At 40.8% G+C, this 14,898-nt stretch overlaps 1 protein-coding gene across 16 annotated transcripts in view; it reads left to right on the top strand.

Annotated features, from left to right (window-relative positions):
* ryr2a (ryanodine receptor 2a (cardiac)) overlaps positions 1 to 14,898 on the top strand; it is a 153,422-nt gene that overhangs the window by 56,341 nt on the left and 82,183 nt on the right. For all 16 annotated transcript variants that reach the window (XM_069517248.1, XM_069517237.1, XM_069517247.1 and 13 more), the window contains 12 exons: positions 530 to 642; positions 1,898 to 1,997; positions 2,784 to 2,880; positions 5,154 to 5,228; positions 8,097 to 8,253; positions 8,985 to 9,149; positions 9,357 to 9,478; positions 11,535 to 11,718; positions 12,867 to 13,002; positions 13,283 to 13,378; positions 14,110 to 14,228; positions 14,540 to 14,673. In XM_069517248.1, the coding sequence (XP_069373349.1) occupies positions 530 to 642; positions 1,898 to 1,997; positions 2,784 to 2,880; positions 5,154 to 5,228; positions 8,097 to 8,253; positions 8,985 to 9,149; positions 9,357 to 9,478; positions 11,535 to 11,718; positions 12,867 to 13,002; positions 13,283 to 13,378; positions 14,110 to 14,228; positions 14,540 to 14,673 (1,498 nt within the window). The remainder of the gene's footprint in view (positions 1 to 529; positions 643 to 1,897; positions 1,998 to 2,783; positions 2,881 to 5,153; positions 5,229 to 8,096; positions 8,254 to 8,984; positions 9,150 to 9,356; positions 9,479 to 11,534; positions 11,719 to 12,866; positions 13,003 to 13,282; positions 13,379 to 14,109; positions 14,229 to 14,539; positions 14,674 to 14,898) is intronic.

The following is a 14,898-nucleotide window of genomic DNA, read 5'->3' as shown; positions in this document are numbered from 1 at the left end:
GATCCAAAACTCTTCTGGAATCTGTAATATTTATTAAAGGTAAAATGAAACTGAATATTATAATAACTAGTATGGGCTTCATTGAATAAATAATTCAAATTAAGCATTGGCAGCTTTAATATTTGGAACAATCCTGATCATATCAGACCTTCATCAGCTAAATTAACCTAAATCAGAGTAGGGGTCAGATTAGGGTGAGCCTGATTACTTTCTGGGCTCCACACTGGTATTACTCTGTCAGGCTCTGAGTCAGAGTCTGACTCCTGCTGCTTCACAGTGGTTTTTTACCTTTGAACAAAGTCAAACCTGGAAAGTACACTGGCTCCTCTCTCATTGTTCTTGACCTGCTTTTCTAAAAATCATGCAAATTATAGTACAAGAACAACTGCAGAATAGGCAGTAGAATCAGTACACACAAACTGAGGTGACGGGAGTTACTGTTGCTATGAGAGCCTGTGCGTCATGTACACGTTTCCCGAGCTGTTCCACTCATTGTGTCTGTATTTATTCTTTGTGTATGTGAGTGTAGGCGAGGCTTGCTGGTGGACCATCCATCCAGCATCAAAGCAGCGCTCAGAGGGAGAGAAGGTCAGAGTGGGAGATGATCTCATCCTCGTCAGCATCTCCTCTGAAAGATATCTGGTCAGTAGCAGCTGTGTGTGGGAACACGTGTGAGGAGAGGGTGTTTCAAATCCCCTGATCACTTTCACTTTGTGTCTTTTTTTTATTCCTTTGTTTCCTAGTTCCTTCCCTCTCCCCCACCTAATATTAATTTCCCTCATTCTTATCTCCTTCTTACTGCTTTGCTTTGCTGCTTGATATTCATTCTTTGGTCAGACTGTCCATACAAATACTTTACATAGAGACTGATAATATATCCATTCATACAGTGGATATAAAAAGTCAACGCATAACCTTTTTATTATGACCTATTATCTGTAAATTAAATTAAAAATACAAACTGAAATCTTTTTTGGCGAAAAAACTATTATATTGTCACTGTATGTACAGTATGCACTAAAGTACTATCAATACTATGCCATATTACAGCTTCTACTGTACTAGTTCCTCTCCATGTGGACAAAGTTGCAAAGATGCTTTCACAATGAATTCATAATTTAAATTTTACACTGAAGGAAAATTACAAAGGAACTTTGCAACTTTATTCATCTATTCTTTAATATTATCACCTCAACTTCTCCAGGTCCTCTGTTCTTGTCTAAGACTCGTTGATCTATTTCAATGTTGTAATAGGATGACATAAAAGAACCCAGGGGTTGCTATAATAACATAATCAGGAGATGTAGTCACAATTTTTAAACAGCAGTTTAACCTTATTCCAAATCCTGACTACACAAATGTACATAGGACTGATTTTATAATGTGCAACCTAGTTCTCTATAACCTGGAAAGACCTCAGGTCATTTATCTACATACCATATGTGTGCATATACCACCTGCTTGCATAATGTTGCTCTGATGTTCATGAATGAACATCCATTTCAACTTTGCAAAAATCTTGGTACCCCAGGGCAAATTGCATCCCTTGCAACATTAAACACAAGACATTAAATATGAGGATTTATTTTCATTGCATTAACTTACAAAACAGAAGACTAGTTCCATGGCTTGAGCAAAAGTTTGGGCTGCCGTCTATGTCGTTTTCATCCATATGGCTTTCACTTTTTCTTTTGTTCATTAACTGTACAAATACAATACAGTTTGATGCATCTGGAGCTCTGCACAGTCTCTGGTGCTCCCAGTGGTCACTGTAGTCTCAACTGCTACATACAGGGCTTAAAGTTCCTCAGTGTGTGTGTGTGTGTGTGTGTGTTGTGTGTGTTGTGTGTGTGTCGGGCCGGGGTGTCAGTAAATTGTCATGTGTCTCTTCCTGCAGCATCTGTCCTATGGTAATGGCAGTCTCCATGTAGACGCAGCCTTCCAGCAGACTCTATGGAGTGTGGCTCCCATCTGTTCTGGCAGTGAAGTAGCACAAGGTACACTTGTCTTTTCCTTTGTGTTTCCATTTTCTATTTGTTTTTTTTCCAATTTGCTTTTATTTTGATTTTTACTGCTTAAGTGTGTACAAATGTGCAAAGTTTAATTGAAATTATCTGAACAGTACACATGTAATAATATTCAGACGGCAACAGTTGATCTAGTGGTGTTCAGGTGAAGAAGTAGTCTCCTTTGAATTATCCCAGTTCTGATTTACATTACATCACATTTACAGTGTATACTACATTCTAATATTCTGGAACTGTTTCACCTCCATTCATAATTTAATGCTTTGCAGATGTGAGCATTGTCTCCATTCCCTTTCTGCAATGCATTATGGGACAACACGTGAGAGTATATCAACAGCACTTCTGAGTGCATGCTGAGATTTTCTGTTCCTCTGTTTCTGGACACTGGCTGCCGTAGTCTGTTGGGGACATTAGTTCCCACAGGTATCCTTCATTAGAACAGTCAGGGCGGCTGGTCTTTATATGTGTGAACAGAAGTGCACATCCTCATGTTACCATGATTACCCAGCTGCCCTCCTCCTCCCACATTCAGGTTCTTAAGATTACTCAAGAGTTCCAAAATTAGCAAAGTGTTAGCAAAGTAACATGGGTACTAAGCAAACCTGACCGACTTCTCTGGAGGATAATTCATGGGTCTTTCTCCCCTCCTCTCCTCTTTCTCCAACCCCACTCTCTCCTTTCATTTATATCCTTCTGTTTATTTTTTCCCCTCCAATGGCATTGCTCCCTTTCTTCTTTTCTGTCCTCTGTGTACAGGTTTCCTGATAGGAGGGGACGTCCTACGCATCCTTCACGGTCACATGGACGAGTGTCTCACAGTTCCATCTGGGGAACATGGAGATGAGCAGAGGAGGTAATTTGTGCTGATAATTAAAACTGGGCTTATTTATAAGCTTGAGACTGTTATTTAATTAACTATGCTCCTTTGGTTTTGTACATGGTTTGCCAGCGCTGGTTCTAATTACAAAGGACAAGTGTTAGATTTAAATCTACAACAGGTAAATCACACAAATGTCAGGTTTAACTCGAACTCACGAACAGTGAGTGCAGCTACTCTCTCTGTTAAAAGGAGTGAGAACAATCCCGCACTTGTTTCATCATCATATATGTAGATATCATCTTACCTTGTATACCAGGATGAGCTCATTGAAGAAAAACATCTATTTCAGGGCTGTTAATTCATATTTTCCTCCATAAGAACTTTGGCTGGAGTTAATTAAGATTAAGGTCAAGGATTAAGATTCATTTTTATTGTCCCACAATCATGCACACACAGCACTACATGCAACATCTGGAAATTTGACCTCTGCATTTAACCCATCCGTGTGAACACAGCACACATGGAACACAATCCACACAGTGACCACACGGAGCAGTGGGCAGCCATGAAGGCACCCGGGGAGCAATTGGGGGTTTCGGTGCCTTGCTCAAGGGCACCTCGGCAGTGTCCAGGAGGTGAACTGGCACATCTCCAACTGCTTAATGACAAGCTTATGAAAATAGAAACAGTGTGTTTCAGTGGGAGGTCCAAGTTTTTTTACCTTGCTTTAGCCACAGTTGATCCAGGCTGTCTGGTGCGTTTGACCGTTTTAAGTTGTATACTCGTGAAAATAACAGTAGTATTAAGTTTATAAGGTTGTATAAGACTATAGTCAAGGGACTGGTCAAATGAATTGAAAAGAAAACAAACTGTACTCCTGCTCTATGTGCCACTGTTGGTTGGTAGCATTTTCAAAGACGTATAAATTGTGTACATGCCCCAGGTGTAACTTCGACCAGCTCAGCTCTTAACCATCATTATAAAACATATATATATATCTCTATTCTGGATGAAAGATCCCAAAGTGTTTGGCTTTAAAGACCATCCTCAATTATACATGAACTGTAATCATCCATATCAAAGACCACTCATGTATGATTATTAATAGTCACGATCAATAGCGCACAGACTCTGGCTCTAAATTACATTAAAGGAGCAAGATGTCATCCAGGATATTTCAGCTCCGTTTTTTGAACAACAGGAGGACGAGGAGATGAATCTATATTTCTATGAATAAGACTCATTTGTTGGGTAACTTCCTCCAACCAGGAGTCAGGTTGTAACATCACTCCAACTGTCAGGTGATTACATGATTGATCACATGTATGATCAGAGTAGAAAAGCTAATAAGTATATATAAATTACAATTATTAAATCATGTAATGAATATGTAATGTATGGTTATAGACATTATTGGGAGAAAACTTTGTGAAACAAGGTTTAAGAGAATTTAGTTCTCCCCGGACTGTAAATGTTGTTGTTTAGAACATCCTGATAAATGCAGACTTGAAAAAAAGTGGTGTAACATCCTGCCAAATGTCAAATGCAATTATGATTACAAAACTACTATTTTCCTTATATACAGATTTAACTATCATTATTGTTCATTATGTGTCTGTGCTGCAGTAATCAAGGAGCTATTAACTTAGAGGACCACTGCAGCCACCTAAAGTTCAAGAGACTTTTGAAATGAAATGTTTGATAAGTGGTTTTTATTATTCTTCAGTTTGTAAAGTGTGAGAGTGAAGGATTTTTACTGGAGTCTTGAAAACCTGACTTTAAGCAGTTTGACAAATACAGTTTAACCTGGAGTAACTTCATGAAACCAGCCTAGTCACAAGTAGTGACAGGACTAGACAGTGTATTACTGAATATATGTCAAAGTTACCTCCGCAGTCTGCTCGTCCTCCCCCTCCGGTGTTAAACCAGTATTCAGTATTCATCTCATTTTCGAAGGAAATTACCACGGTCTACAGGGAGAGTATAACACCACCATTATAGACTCTGATGTGACAAAGAGGTCTCTTAATAATTAGTAATAATTAGAGTTTTAAGATATTCCCCAGAGGGACAGACATATTGTTAAACATTACTGATGAGACGGATTGTGTTCTATGTCCAATTGTCTGCAAAGGGTTTTCACTGAGTACTTACTTGGTAATAGCATATCAATATACATTTATTCTAAGGCAACAGTAATTGCTGTGCGAAAGGTTTCTTAGTTATAGTGCACAATTAATCATACATAATGATGATTTGTTGATCTGTTTTCCAAGTAGCAAGTTTTATATCATTTTTACCCCCAGGACAGTGCACTATGAGGGGGGACCAGTGTCCAGTCATGCCAGGTCCCTATGGAGGCTGGAGACTCTGCGGGTTGTGTAAGTATACACAGTGTACACACATACAACAAATATTCACCAATGTACACAGCACTCAGCCATTAAAATCATTCAGATCAGCATAAAAAAAAACTTCCATTTTAAACTTTGCAACCAAAGCTGTGGTGCATTGAATGTCCTGGTACTGAATGCGTCATGTTCAAAATCTGAGAGGGGGTTTAATCCGATTTACATGATTATAATCTTCTGGGTGAATATAATTATGTATAGGTTTGTTGTCTTTTTTATTTTTTACCATTTAATCTTTTTACCACATCCTTGTCTGTTGTTAAAGCACTTTGTGACTAAGTAAATTATAATATTATGCAAATTAAGTTATTTTATTATTCAGAGCATCTCTCCAGTAACACACACATGCACACGCCTGTTGTATGATCAGACATGTTACTGTGTTTTCTTGTCTTCTGTCAAGCTGTTCGCAGCCACTGCTGGGGATTCCTCACAGTGTATAGAGTCTAGTTTGGCTTGATAGCACTTGCTGTGCTGTGTATCACAACTTCTACTCATAGTGTGCATTAACAGCCTTTAAATGATTCCAGTAGTTGCTAAGTAACAGCTGCATCCGGACCTGGCAGTAAGTTTTAGAAAAGGTTTCTCGGTTGATAACAAGGCCACAGCTCCTGTTTTTTTTCAAGCTGAGTGATGTTGCCATATTTCTGCCTTTTTTGCAAATTTGGAGTGATAATGCTCTTTTGTAAGTGTGTTTCTTATTTCAGTAGCTGGGCTGATGTCACAAAAATATTCATTTTGTAACTTGTTTTTTTTTTTGGTGTTTGTCACACAAAGACATGTTGGGAACATTAAATGAATTTCAGTCAGGAACACTTTGTCCTCATTTACCCATTTATTGCACAATGGGAATACAGTTATGATTGGTGCTGAAGGCTCTATTCTTTGGATGTTCCCTTAGCCAAGCAGCATGCTTAGATAAAACAGGGAACATGTGCAGAACCCCCCCGGTGGGCGTAGACACATTTGTTCATGATGAATATCAGTTACCACGACCATGTTTGGACTCGGTGCTGAAAGGTTGAGGCAAGTTGCTGAAGCTGTAGCTGAGCAGGGATCAGTGAGGATGAGGTTGTATTTTAATAGACCACTTTTGTGAGAGAATGAGCTGTGACGGTGGGTGACTGAAGAGCACCCATAAACCAGTAGTTAACAGCTTATGACAGCTGAGCACATGACTCTGTGTCCTGCATGAACTAACGCAATGCTTCATTAATTTTACTTCTATCTACGTTTGAGAGTTGTAGCTGCAGCAAAGGGGTAAAAAACTAACTAATAAGTCAGTTGAGCAAATAATAAATAAAAGAAAAACACAAACCAAAAACTCATTAATTGTAAGGTAGTCTCGACCTTAACATGTAAAGTGCCTTGAGGTAATCATCATTTGGTGCTATGCAAATAAAACTGAATTGCATTGAATTTAACTATTTGAGAATTGTTTCAACTCAAGGGCAGAAAGAATCAGGGAACCAGCTTTTATTTCTGCTTTTCCATTTTAGACATATATTTTATTGTATGTTAGTAAGAAGCCTATAGGTCTCAGATGATACCACATTTAAATTCACTTGAGTTGATTCAGATTTTTTCTTGGATCTGCACCAAATTACACACACTCAAAAATCAGAATATTAGTCTTCTTTGTGTTATGCCCCACTCTTTCTCAAAATTTCATGGAAATCAGTTGAGTAGTTTCTGCGAAATTCTGCCATCGAACAAACAAACACAACATTGACATGATTTTTTTAGTGGGAATTTACAGGCAGGCGAGTTTGGAACGGAACACCAAAGTTGAGAAAGTCATGAGAACAACGAAGAGACGTTCTTATAAAGACTGTGAGCAGAGGCCAGATAGATTAGAGTCAGTGGTGAGCAGGGTGAGTTGTGTGTAACTAGATGGGGCAGGGAGGGTCAGGTGACTTCCACTGGAGGGACTAGGGGCTGGAGCTAATGGCAGGTCTGGAGGAACAAGTGTGGTAGAGAAGAGACTGTGAGGAACTTCCTTGTGTCTTACAGGAGATTGTCATTCGTGCCTGTGCAGTAACTAAAACCAAATGCTCACTAAACGTATCCAGCTAGCTGATCTTTAAACCTGCTGGATCAATGAGTTTCTTCAGGATGAGGTCGTACTGTCTGAATCAGTGTTGTGCCAGTTCACACTTGAAAATAAATAGTTTGTGCAAATGAAAATGAACTGATTCACATTTATTTGTTTAGTTTTTTGATTGAGATGATTTACACGACAAACTTACGATCATGTATTTAGTTATTGATCGATGGTGTCAGATCATGCATCCGGATCCTTCAGTCACTTTAACGCTGAGTCTTGGATGTGCGCCTCACGTCTTGTGTTGTACTGAGCACAAAATGTTGATGACTCATTTTTCATTATCGTTTAAATGCAGCCTCATAAACTCTGCAGCGAATCAAACAAAGACGAAGTAAACTTCATGTGCTGATCAGGTCCTGATAACTACTGAAGAGGGTTTGATAGTTAGAGTGAGAGCAGGAGGACACAGGAAACTCCAGCACGGCACAAACCAACCCTCTGATCACTGAGCAGCTGTGGACCAGAGAGGAAACTGTTTGTTTCCACTGTTCTTCGACAAAGTCACTTACCGACTGTGTCGCTCTATGTGAGTGAGTGTGGGTGGAGCCCCTCAGCCTCTGTCTGTGTGTGTGTATGACACACACACACACACTTTCGCCCTCTCCTGGTATTTCACATGATGGCCTATACGATGATGACTAAAAAAAACACGAGCAGCGTTCACTCCCGCTGGAGTGGACGCTCTGTCTGCTGCTTGAGGTATTCACGGATCTGACTGTGTTTGTTTCCAGGTGGAGTGGGAGTCACATCCGCTGGGGCCAGCCATTCAGACTGAGACATGTGACGACGGGAAAGTATCTGAGTCTGATAGAAGACAGATCCCTGCTGCTGATGGACAAGGAGCAGGCTGATGTCAAGTCTACAGCCTTCTGCTTCAGATCGTCAAAGGTACAACGTTTACGACACTTTCTGTGAAAGCAAAATATTACAGCGTCTAAAAATGAATCACAGGTTCTCAGGAAAGGTTGAACAGGAATTAAACATTTAAAGGACAACAGAAGAGAAGCAGCCTCCCTCTTAATTATTGATGGGTTTGTATTTTTACTGGACAGAAAGCTCCAACGTGACCTCTCTGTCCAAAATACATACATCTGATCTCTGCAGCTGCATCTCCTCTTCAGAGAGCCCAAAGTCCAACTCAGGAGTATGGTTTGTCTGGCCCTGTGCTTCTCTCTCAGTCAATTACCAATGCGCACAGTCTGAGCAAAAAGAGAGCCGAGATCTGCAGCAGCCTCATGAGTTCATCAGACAGACGGGCAGCTGTGGCTCAGAGGTTAGAACTCAGAGGTCATCCTTTAAGCAGAAGGTCGGCGGTTTGATCCCAGTCTTCCCCATTCCGAATACCGAAGTGTCCTTGGGCAAGATACTGAACCCCAAATGGCCCCTTCTCATAGATAAAAGTGCTGTACGTAGATGCACTGTATGAATGTGTGTGTGAATGGGTGAATGGCAAACTGTACTGTAAAGAGCTTTGAGTGGTCATCAAGACTAGAAAAGCTCTATATAAATACAAACCATTTCCAGACCTTTATAGTTGTCCTGTAAAAAAGAGAGGAAGTTTTCCATATCATTTATTATGAAAAAAGTTATTTACAAATGTCCCTTTCTTTTTAATTCAGGAAAAGTTGGACCCCGGTGTGAAGAAGGAGGTGGATGGGATGGGTGTTCCTGACATCAAATATGGTGACTCTGTGTGCTACATCCAACATGTTGACACCTGCCTGTGGCTCACTTACCAGACTGTTGATGCCAAGTGTGCACGCATGGGTGGAGTTCAGAGAAAGGTAGCTATCTGCATCACACTGAACATTTTAGGTTTTTTCATCACCTCTCTTGAAGTGTCAGTGTTGGGGTTGCTGTTTACCAAAGTCATAAAAAATGAAAGGCAGAGGCACAATCAGAACCTGATACCTGACATTTTAATTTTGATATTTTGGCTTGACAAAATGGTTACTTCTTCCAAGTTGACAAAACTTTATTTCAACTTTCAGGCCATCATGCACCACGAGGGTCACATGGACGATGGGTTGACGCTATCTCGGTCGCAACATGAGGAGAGTCGCACTGCCAGAGTCATCCGTAGTACTGTCTTTCTGTTCAATCTCTTCATCAGGTGTTTTATTACACACACACACACACACACACACACACACACACACCTTTAACCGAGAAGGCAAAGACAAAATAGCAAGTATAGTAAAAAAGACACTAGAGGAGGAGGCTGCAGTATATATTGGATGTTGGATGCAGCAAACTGTTATACCACTCTATATTGTGCATCAGGGTTTGAAACAAGGTGACTCTTGATTCTGGAATAAAAAGGGAAACATAGAAGGTCGGTTGGAATAGGTGGCTGCTCTGGAGGCACATTACTGATTAAAATGCATTTAAAGTACTCAGTGTATAAGAAACACCAATTATACTGCATTCAGCTGTTATACACTTTGGTTTGAGGAGAGAACCTTGAGTGAACATGTGTTAGAATAGTAGCTTGGTATGAGGGAATCATTCTGTGTGCCTTATTCATATTAGGTTAGGTAATTCAGTTTTAGTTCTCTGCAGCCTCTCTGTTCAGAAGTGTGTGTGCAGCAAGCATGAAGCGGTAAGAACCCTCTGGTAGCTCATCAAATCCTTTGTACGGATTCAGCACTCATCCCGATGCAGTCAGCTGCAAATATGAGAGCTTGCATCATCATGATCAAGATATCAAATGTGAATACTGAGCAATGAGTAGCATCATTCATTATGACTGCTGGATCATTTAGAAGTAGAGGCCCTGTGGTACTGAGCGACAGTATCAGATTCACATGTTAATACAGAGCAACAGCCCTCATCGTCAAGATGCTGATCAGTACAACTCAAGTCGTCCCTCTGTTAATGCAGTAGCATGTTGTTGTTGCACATACTAATGTATGGAGGACTAGGTCTATGCAGGCCACAGACAATTTGGCAGCTGTGATCAGGTAGAGCTGGTTGTCCACTATTAAGAAGGTCGGTGGTTCATTCTTCAGCTCTTCCAGTCTGTGCACAGAAGCTCCGTAGGACTGTGATTGTGAATGGGTAAATTTGACTTGTACTGGAATATTACACATTATATCTGTACAGGAGGATAGTGCCTGTCTAATTCCACAAATATTCCCTTCTCTCTCTGAGCAGTACCCAAGGTCAGGTTATAGATGAAGCACCAACCAACAGTGCATTGTAGTGTCTACTCTTAGAGACTTTCATATCTAACTCAGATGCCCCAGACAGAGAGGCACCAACTTCAACTCTTTTGCGTATTTGGCAAGATGTAAGGACACAATGTGGTTTAGGAATGCATACTTGAATCCTCACTGTCCAATAGGATGCAAACACCTACATGTTGCATAGAGAGTGACAGCAATTGTAGCTATTCATTGATGTGCTGTTAGAATGGGTGACACAAGTAGAGGAAGATATATGGGGATGCTGTGTGAGACATCTTGAGACTTGGGGCTGACAATTGCTGTTACTATATTGTTCCACCTTCTGGTCTCCTTGATGCATCAAGTCTACTTTAAAATCTTCTGAATAAGACATCAGCTGCTGCCTGAGTTCTCCTTTCACCAGCTTCCAGAAAAGTAATTAGTAATTTATTTTTTATTTTATGTAGTGATATTGTAGTAGAAAAGAGAAAAAGACCTCCAAAGCATTAAATTAAAAGCGCAGACCTTAGATTTCTGTAAAATAAAATGTAGACTCTTGAGCTCTCATTAGCTGCCACCTCACAGATGGATTCGTGTGTTTTGCTGTATGAGAAATGGAAAGAGGAGAGCTATACTCCTCCACACTCACTGGAGGACTGGGCCTGTTGTGTTGGAACTGTACAGTAAACATCAGAGACTCACTCTGGCAGTTATTACTCACCGGGAAAAGAATGCACTGTAGATAATGTGAATCTGGATGGAGCTGGATCATCTACATAAAGCCCATCACATCTGTTCCATTTTATCAAACATTAGTCTGCACTGGGGAGCTGACTAATGTAAATCAGCTTGTAGCAAAAGAGCATATTCTAATGCACCTGCATGTTTGTATCAGTCAACACATCTCATAACAGGAAGTAAAAACCAACATTACAGCAGCAGTGAGAATCTGTCATTGTACACGCAGTGACTGAAATGTTCTCCTCTATACCCTCGATCCAGGGGTCTGGACACACTGAGGAGAAAGGGGAGGAGTTCTACTTTAGATCTACCAATAGATTCAGTCAGCCTGAGTCTGCAGGATCTGATTGGCTACTTCCAACCACCGGGAGATCACCTGGAACACGAGGACAAGCAGAACCGACTGAGAGCTCTGAAGAACCGACAGAACCTCTTTCAGGAGGAGGTGGGGAAAGACTGTGTGTGTGTGTGTGTGTGTGTGCACGCATGTGTGTTTTTCTGTTCAGAATCTGTTTTCTGATGTTAGGTCAGAATAAAGTTACCAAAGTATTTGTAGCTTTTTACATCTCCTCTAATGAGGAGTGTGATTCTGTGTGACCCCACTGCTGTTCACTGTGAGACAAGTAACATTTTGTGTGGCTTTGTGTGATCATTTGCATGCACGGGTCAGTGCATAATAGTTGATTAAGATAATTATGTTTTGTTTCTTTTAAATTTTGCAGTAGATTTACACATCACAGAGACTGTAGAGGGCAGGGTTTAAGATAAAAAAAGGTGTTGTCTTTACAGTCCAAAAGTTCATACATAAGAAGTCAGTCCAAAAAGTCAGGCAAATATCTAAAGCCCAGAAACACAAGCAAAGGTCACAGAAAAATACTTTAAATTAGAAACATATCCACAACAAAAGTATATCACAATATATTGCAAAGAAAAAAGATAATAAGAAGAACCCCTTATGTCACACTCTGATTTCAAGTTAAGTCCTCCTCCCTGTCCTGTCCTGTCCTCTCCTCTCCTCCATACTGCAGCACTCTATAAACATTTAGGAGAAGTGTTGACAGAGCAGTCTACTCAGATACTCTGCCATTACTGAAAATAATTCCTCAATTCATTTACCTCCCATCATGCTACACACTATTTAATCTAACCAATGCTGTAAATACTCTTATTTTTCTCCATCACATGCAGCATCTATTGCACTTCTGTCCCTTCTGGGAGAGAGATCCCTCACATGAGACCCTCCCTGAGGTTTCTACGTTCTTTTTTCCCTGTTAAAAGGTTTTCTTGGTACTTTTTCCTTACTCTTGTTGAGGGTTAAGCTCAGAGGATGTCACACCTTGTTAAAGCCCTATGAGACAAATTCAGATTTTTGAATATGGGCTATACAAATACAATTTGGTTGACTCATTGAGCAGACAGGACTTCTGCGACGGCATGACACTGGACCAGAACCTCTCCTTTTTACTGCAGTTCTCTGCAGTGTCTTCACAGTGACCGTTTCTCTCTCCTGTCCATTTCATTTGATCATAATTAAGAGTGTTTTCTGACTGCAGCTAAATGAACCAGTGAAACCACCAACCTCTGTGTCTCTAGGGGATGATCAGCCTGGTGCTGGAGTGTATTGATCGACTTCACGTCTACAGCAGTGCAGCTCATTTCGCTGAGGTCGTAGGAAGGGAGGCAGGAGAGGCCTGGAGCTCCATCCTCAACTCCCTCTACCAGCTCCTGGGTATACACACGTTTTTTTCCAACTGTCCTGGACTGTACATTTTAATCTTCACAAAAAGAAAGGGCCATTCGTATAGTACAAAGATCAGGTTAAAAATGAAAAACAAAATGAGACAAGATAAACACTGATGCCACAATAGTAAACAAGTCTGTTTGCTCATTTCCTCTTCTGTCCCCTGCCTCTACCCTCTGTCATCTGTCCTCCTTCCTTTACCCTCTGCTGTCTGTCCTGCTCCATCTGCACTCTGTCCTACATCCCCTGTCCCCTGTCCTCCTCCCAGCTGCACTGATCAGAGGAAACAGAAAGAACTGTGCCCAGTTTTCTGGTTCACTGGACTGGCTGATTAGCAGACTGGAGCGACTGGAGGCCTCCTCCGGTAGGTCACCCTGACTCTGTGAGATACTCACACTGATCTGATCGATGACTCCTCACCACTGGACCAACAGAAAACGATGATGATGTTAAAATCACAAGATCCAGTGTCGGTTTTCTCACAACACAGCAGAATATGTGAGCAGCCTGGTTCATTCAGGTTTGGAACATTTCAAAGCTGTAGTGTAATGATTGAGGAGCACCCTTTGGACGTATATACAGCAGATTCAGAGTATGTGAGGGACTTTTACAGCAGTTTGTGATGCACAGCCTGCTGCCAGTTGTGCCATGACATGCCAGGCATGGGTTGAAGAAAAGAAAGACAAGTACACATACATTTAAACAATACAACAAACCTCGATATCATGTTTTCTTGCTTAGGGCAATCCATCATTACACTTTAATGGGGGGCGTTTTAACGTTAAAGTATATACAGCAAAGTAATTATTTTAATTAGCCGTGTAAACAGCTTCATAGGAATATTGTCCTTTTCTATTTTAACTTAATAATGTGTGCATACAGTTGTAGTGAGTGACTCATCTGAGCTACCTGTCATTTCTTCTTTTTAGACCAGAAATATGGGAGTAAGGACTGACATATATTTTCAGGTTTCTCCTCTCACTCAGCCTGTTATAGCCTGGAGCTACTTTAAGCCCAAGGATATTTTAAATGCTACATATTTACATATATATTCATTCTCACTGTATTGTATGTATTGCGTTTCGGTTTTTCTAGGTATACTTGAGGTACTTCACTGTGTGCTGGTGGAAAGTCCAGAGGCACTGAACATAATCAAAGAGGGACACATCAAATCTATTATATCTCTACTGGACAAGCATGGACGCAACCACAAGGTTTGGGCTCTTAATTACAGTATGTCTCATAGAGAAATGTGCTGGGTGTCAATATTTGGGCTGTATATGTGTTCAGCACTTTAGAAAAAAAGTCCAGGTTACATCACTGTGTCTGTCTTTTCCCTGCGCTCTCTCTTTGAGAACTATTCTCAAGAAAAAACCCAGTGAGACGCAAAGCTGCAGCCTGTCCAGATACAGTCAGTCACTCTGTGCAGTTCAGGCCAGTCAGTGCCTGCAGATGTGTTTTGCACTGGAGCAATGATACATTTTAACAATGACATGTTCTCTTTGTGTCTGTGCCTGCTGTTTAGGTTCTGGACGTGTTGTGTTCGCTATGTGTGTGTCACGGTGTAGCAGTCCGCTCCAACCAGCACCTAATCTGTGACAACCTGCTGCCAGGAAGAGATCTACTACTGCAGACCCGCCTGATCAACCACGTGAGCAGGTACACGAACACACAGACACACACACACACACGCACACACACACAAATATACCGACAATACTTGAATGGAAACATCCGCTGTCATCAGCGACAGGTTTATGTACACAATGTAACATTTGTCTACAAGACATTCTTAAATGACTGTGTTCACAAGTAAATGTTAGTGTACTGACAGTCACAGCATAGCACAGAACTAACAGTTGTATGAGGTGCATGACAAACACA

Source organism: Paralichthys olivaceus, chromosome 21 (assembly GCF_024713975.1).
Source record: "Paralichthys olivaceus isolate ysfri-2021 chromosome 21, ASM2471397v2, whole genome shotgun sequence".
NCBI lineage: Eukaryota > Metazoa > Chordata > Actinopteri > Pleuronectiformes > Paralichthyidae > Paralichthys > Paralichthys olivaceus.
Note: the sequence above shows the minus strand (reverse complement) of the source record. Positions and strands in the feature narration are given on the sequence as shown.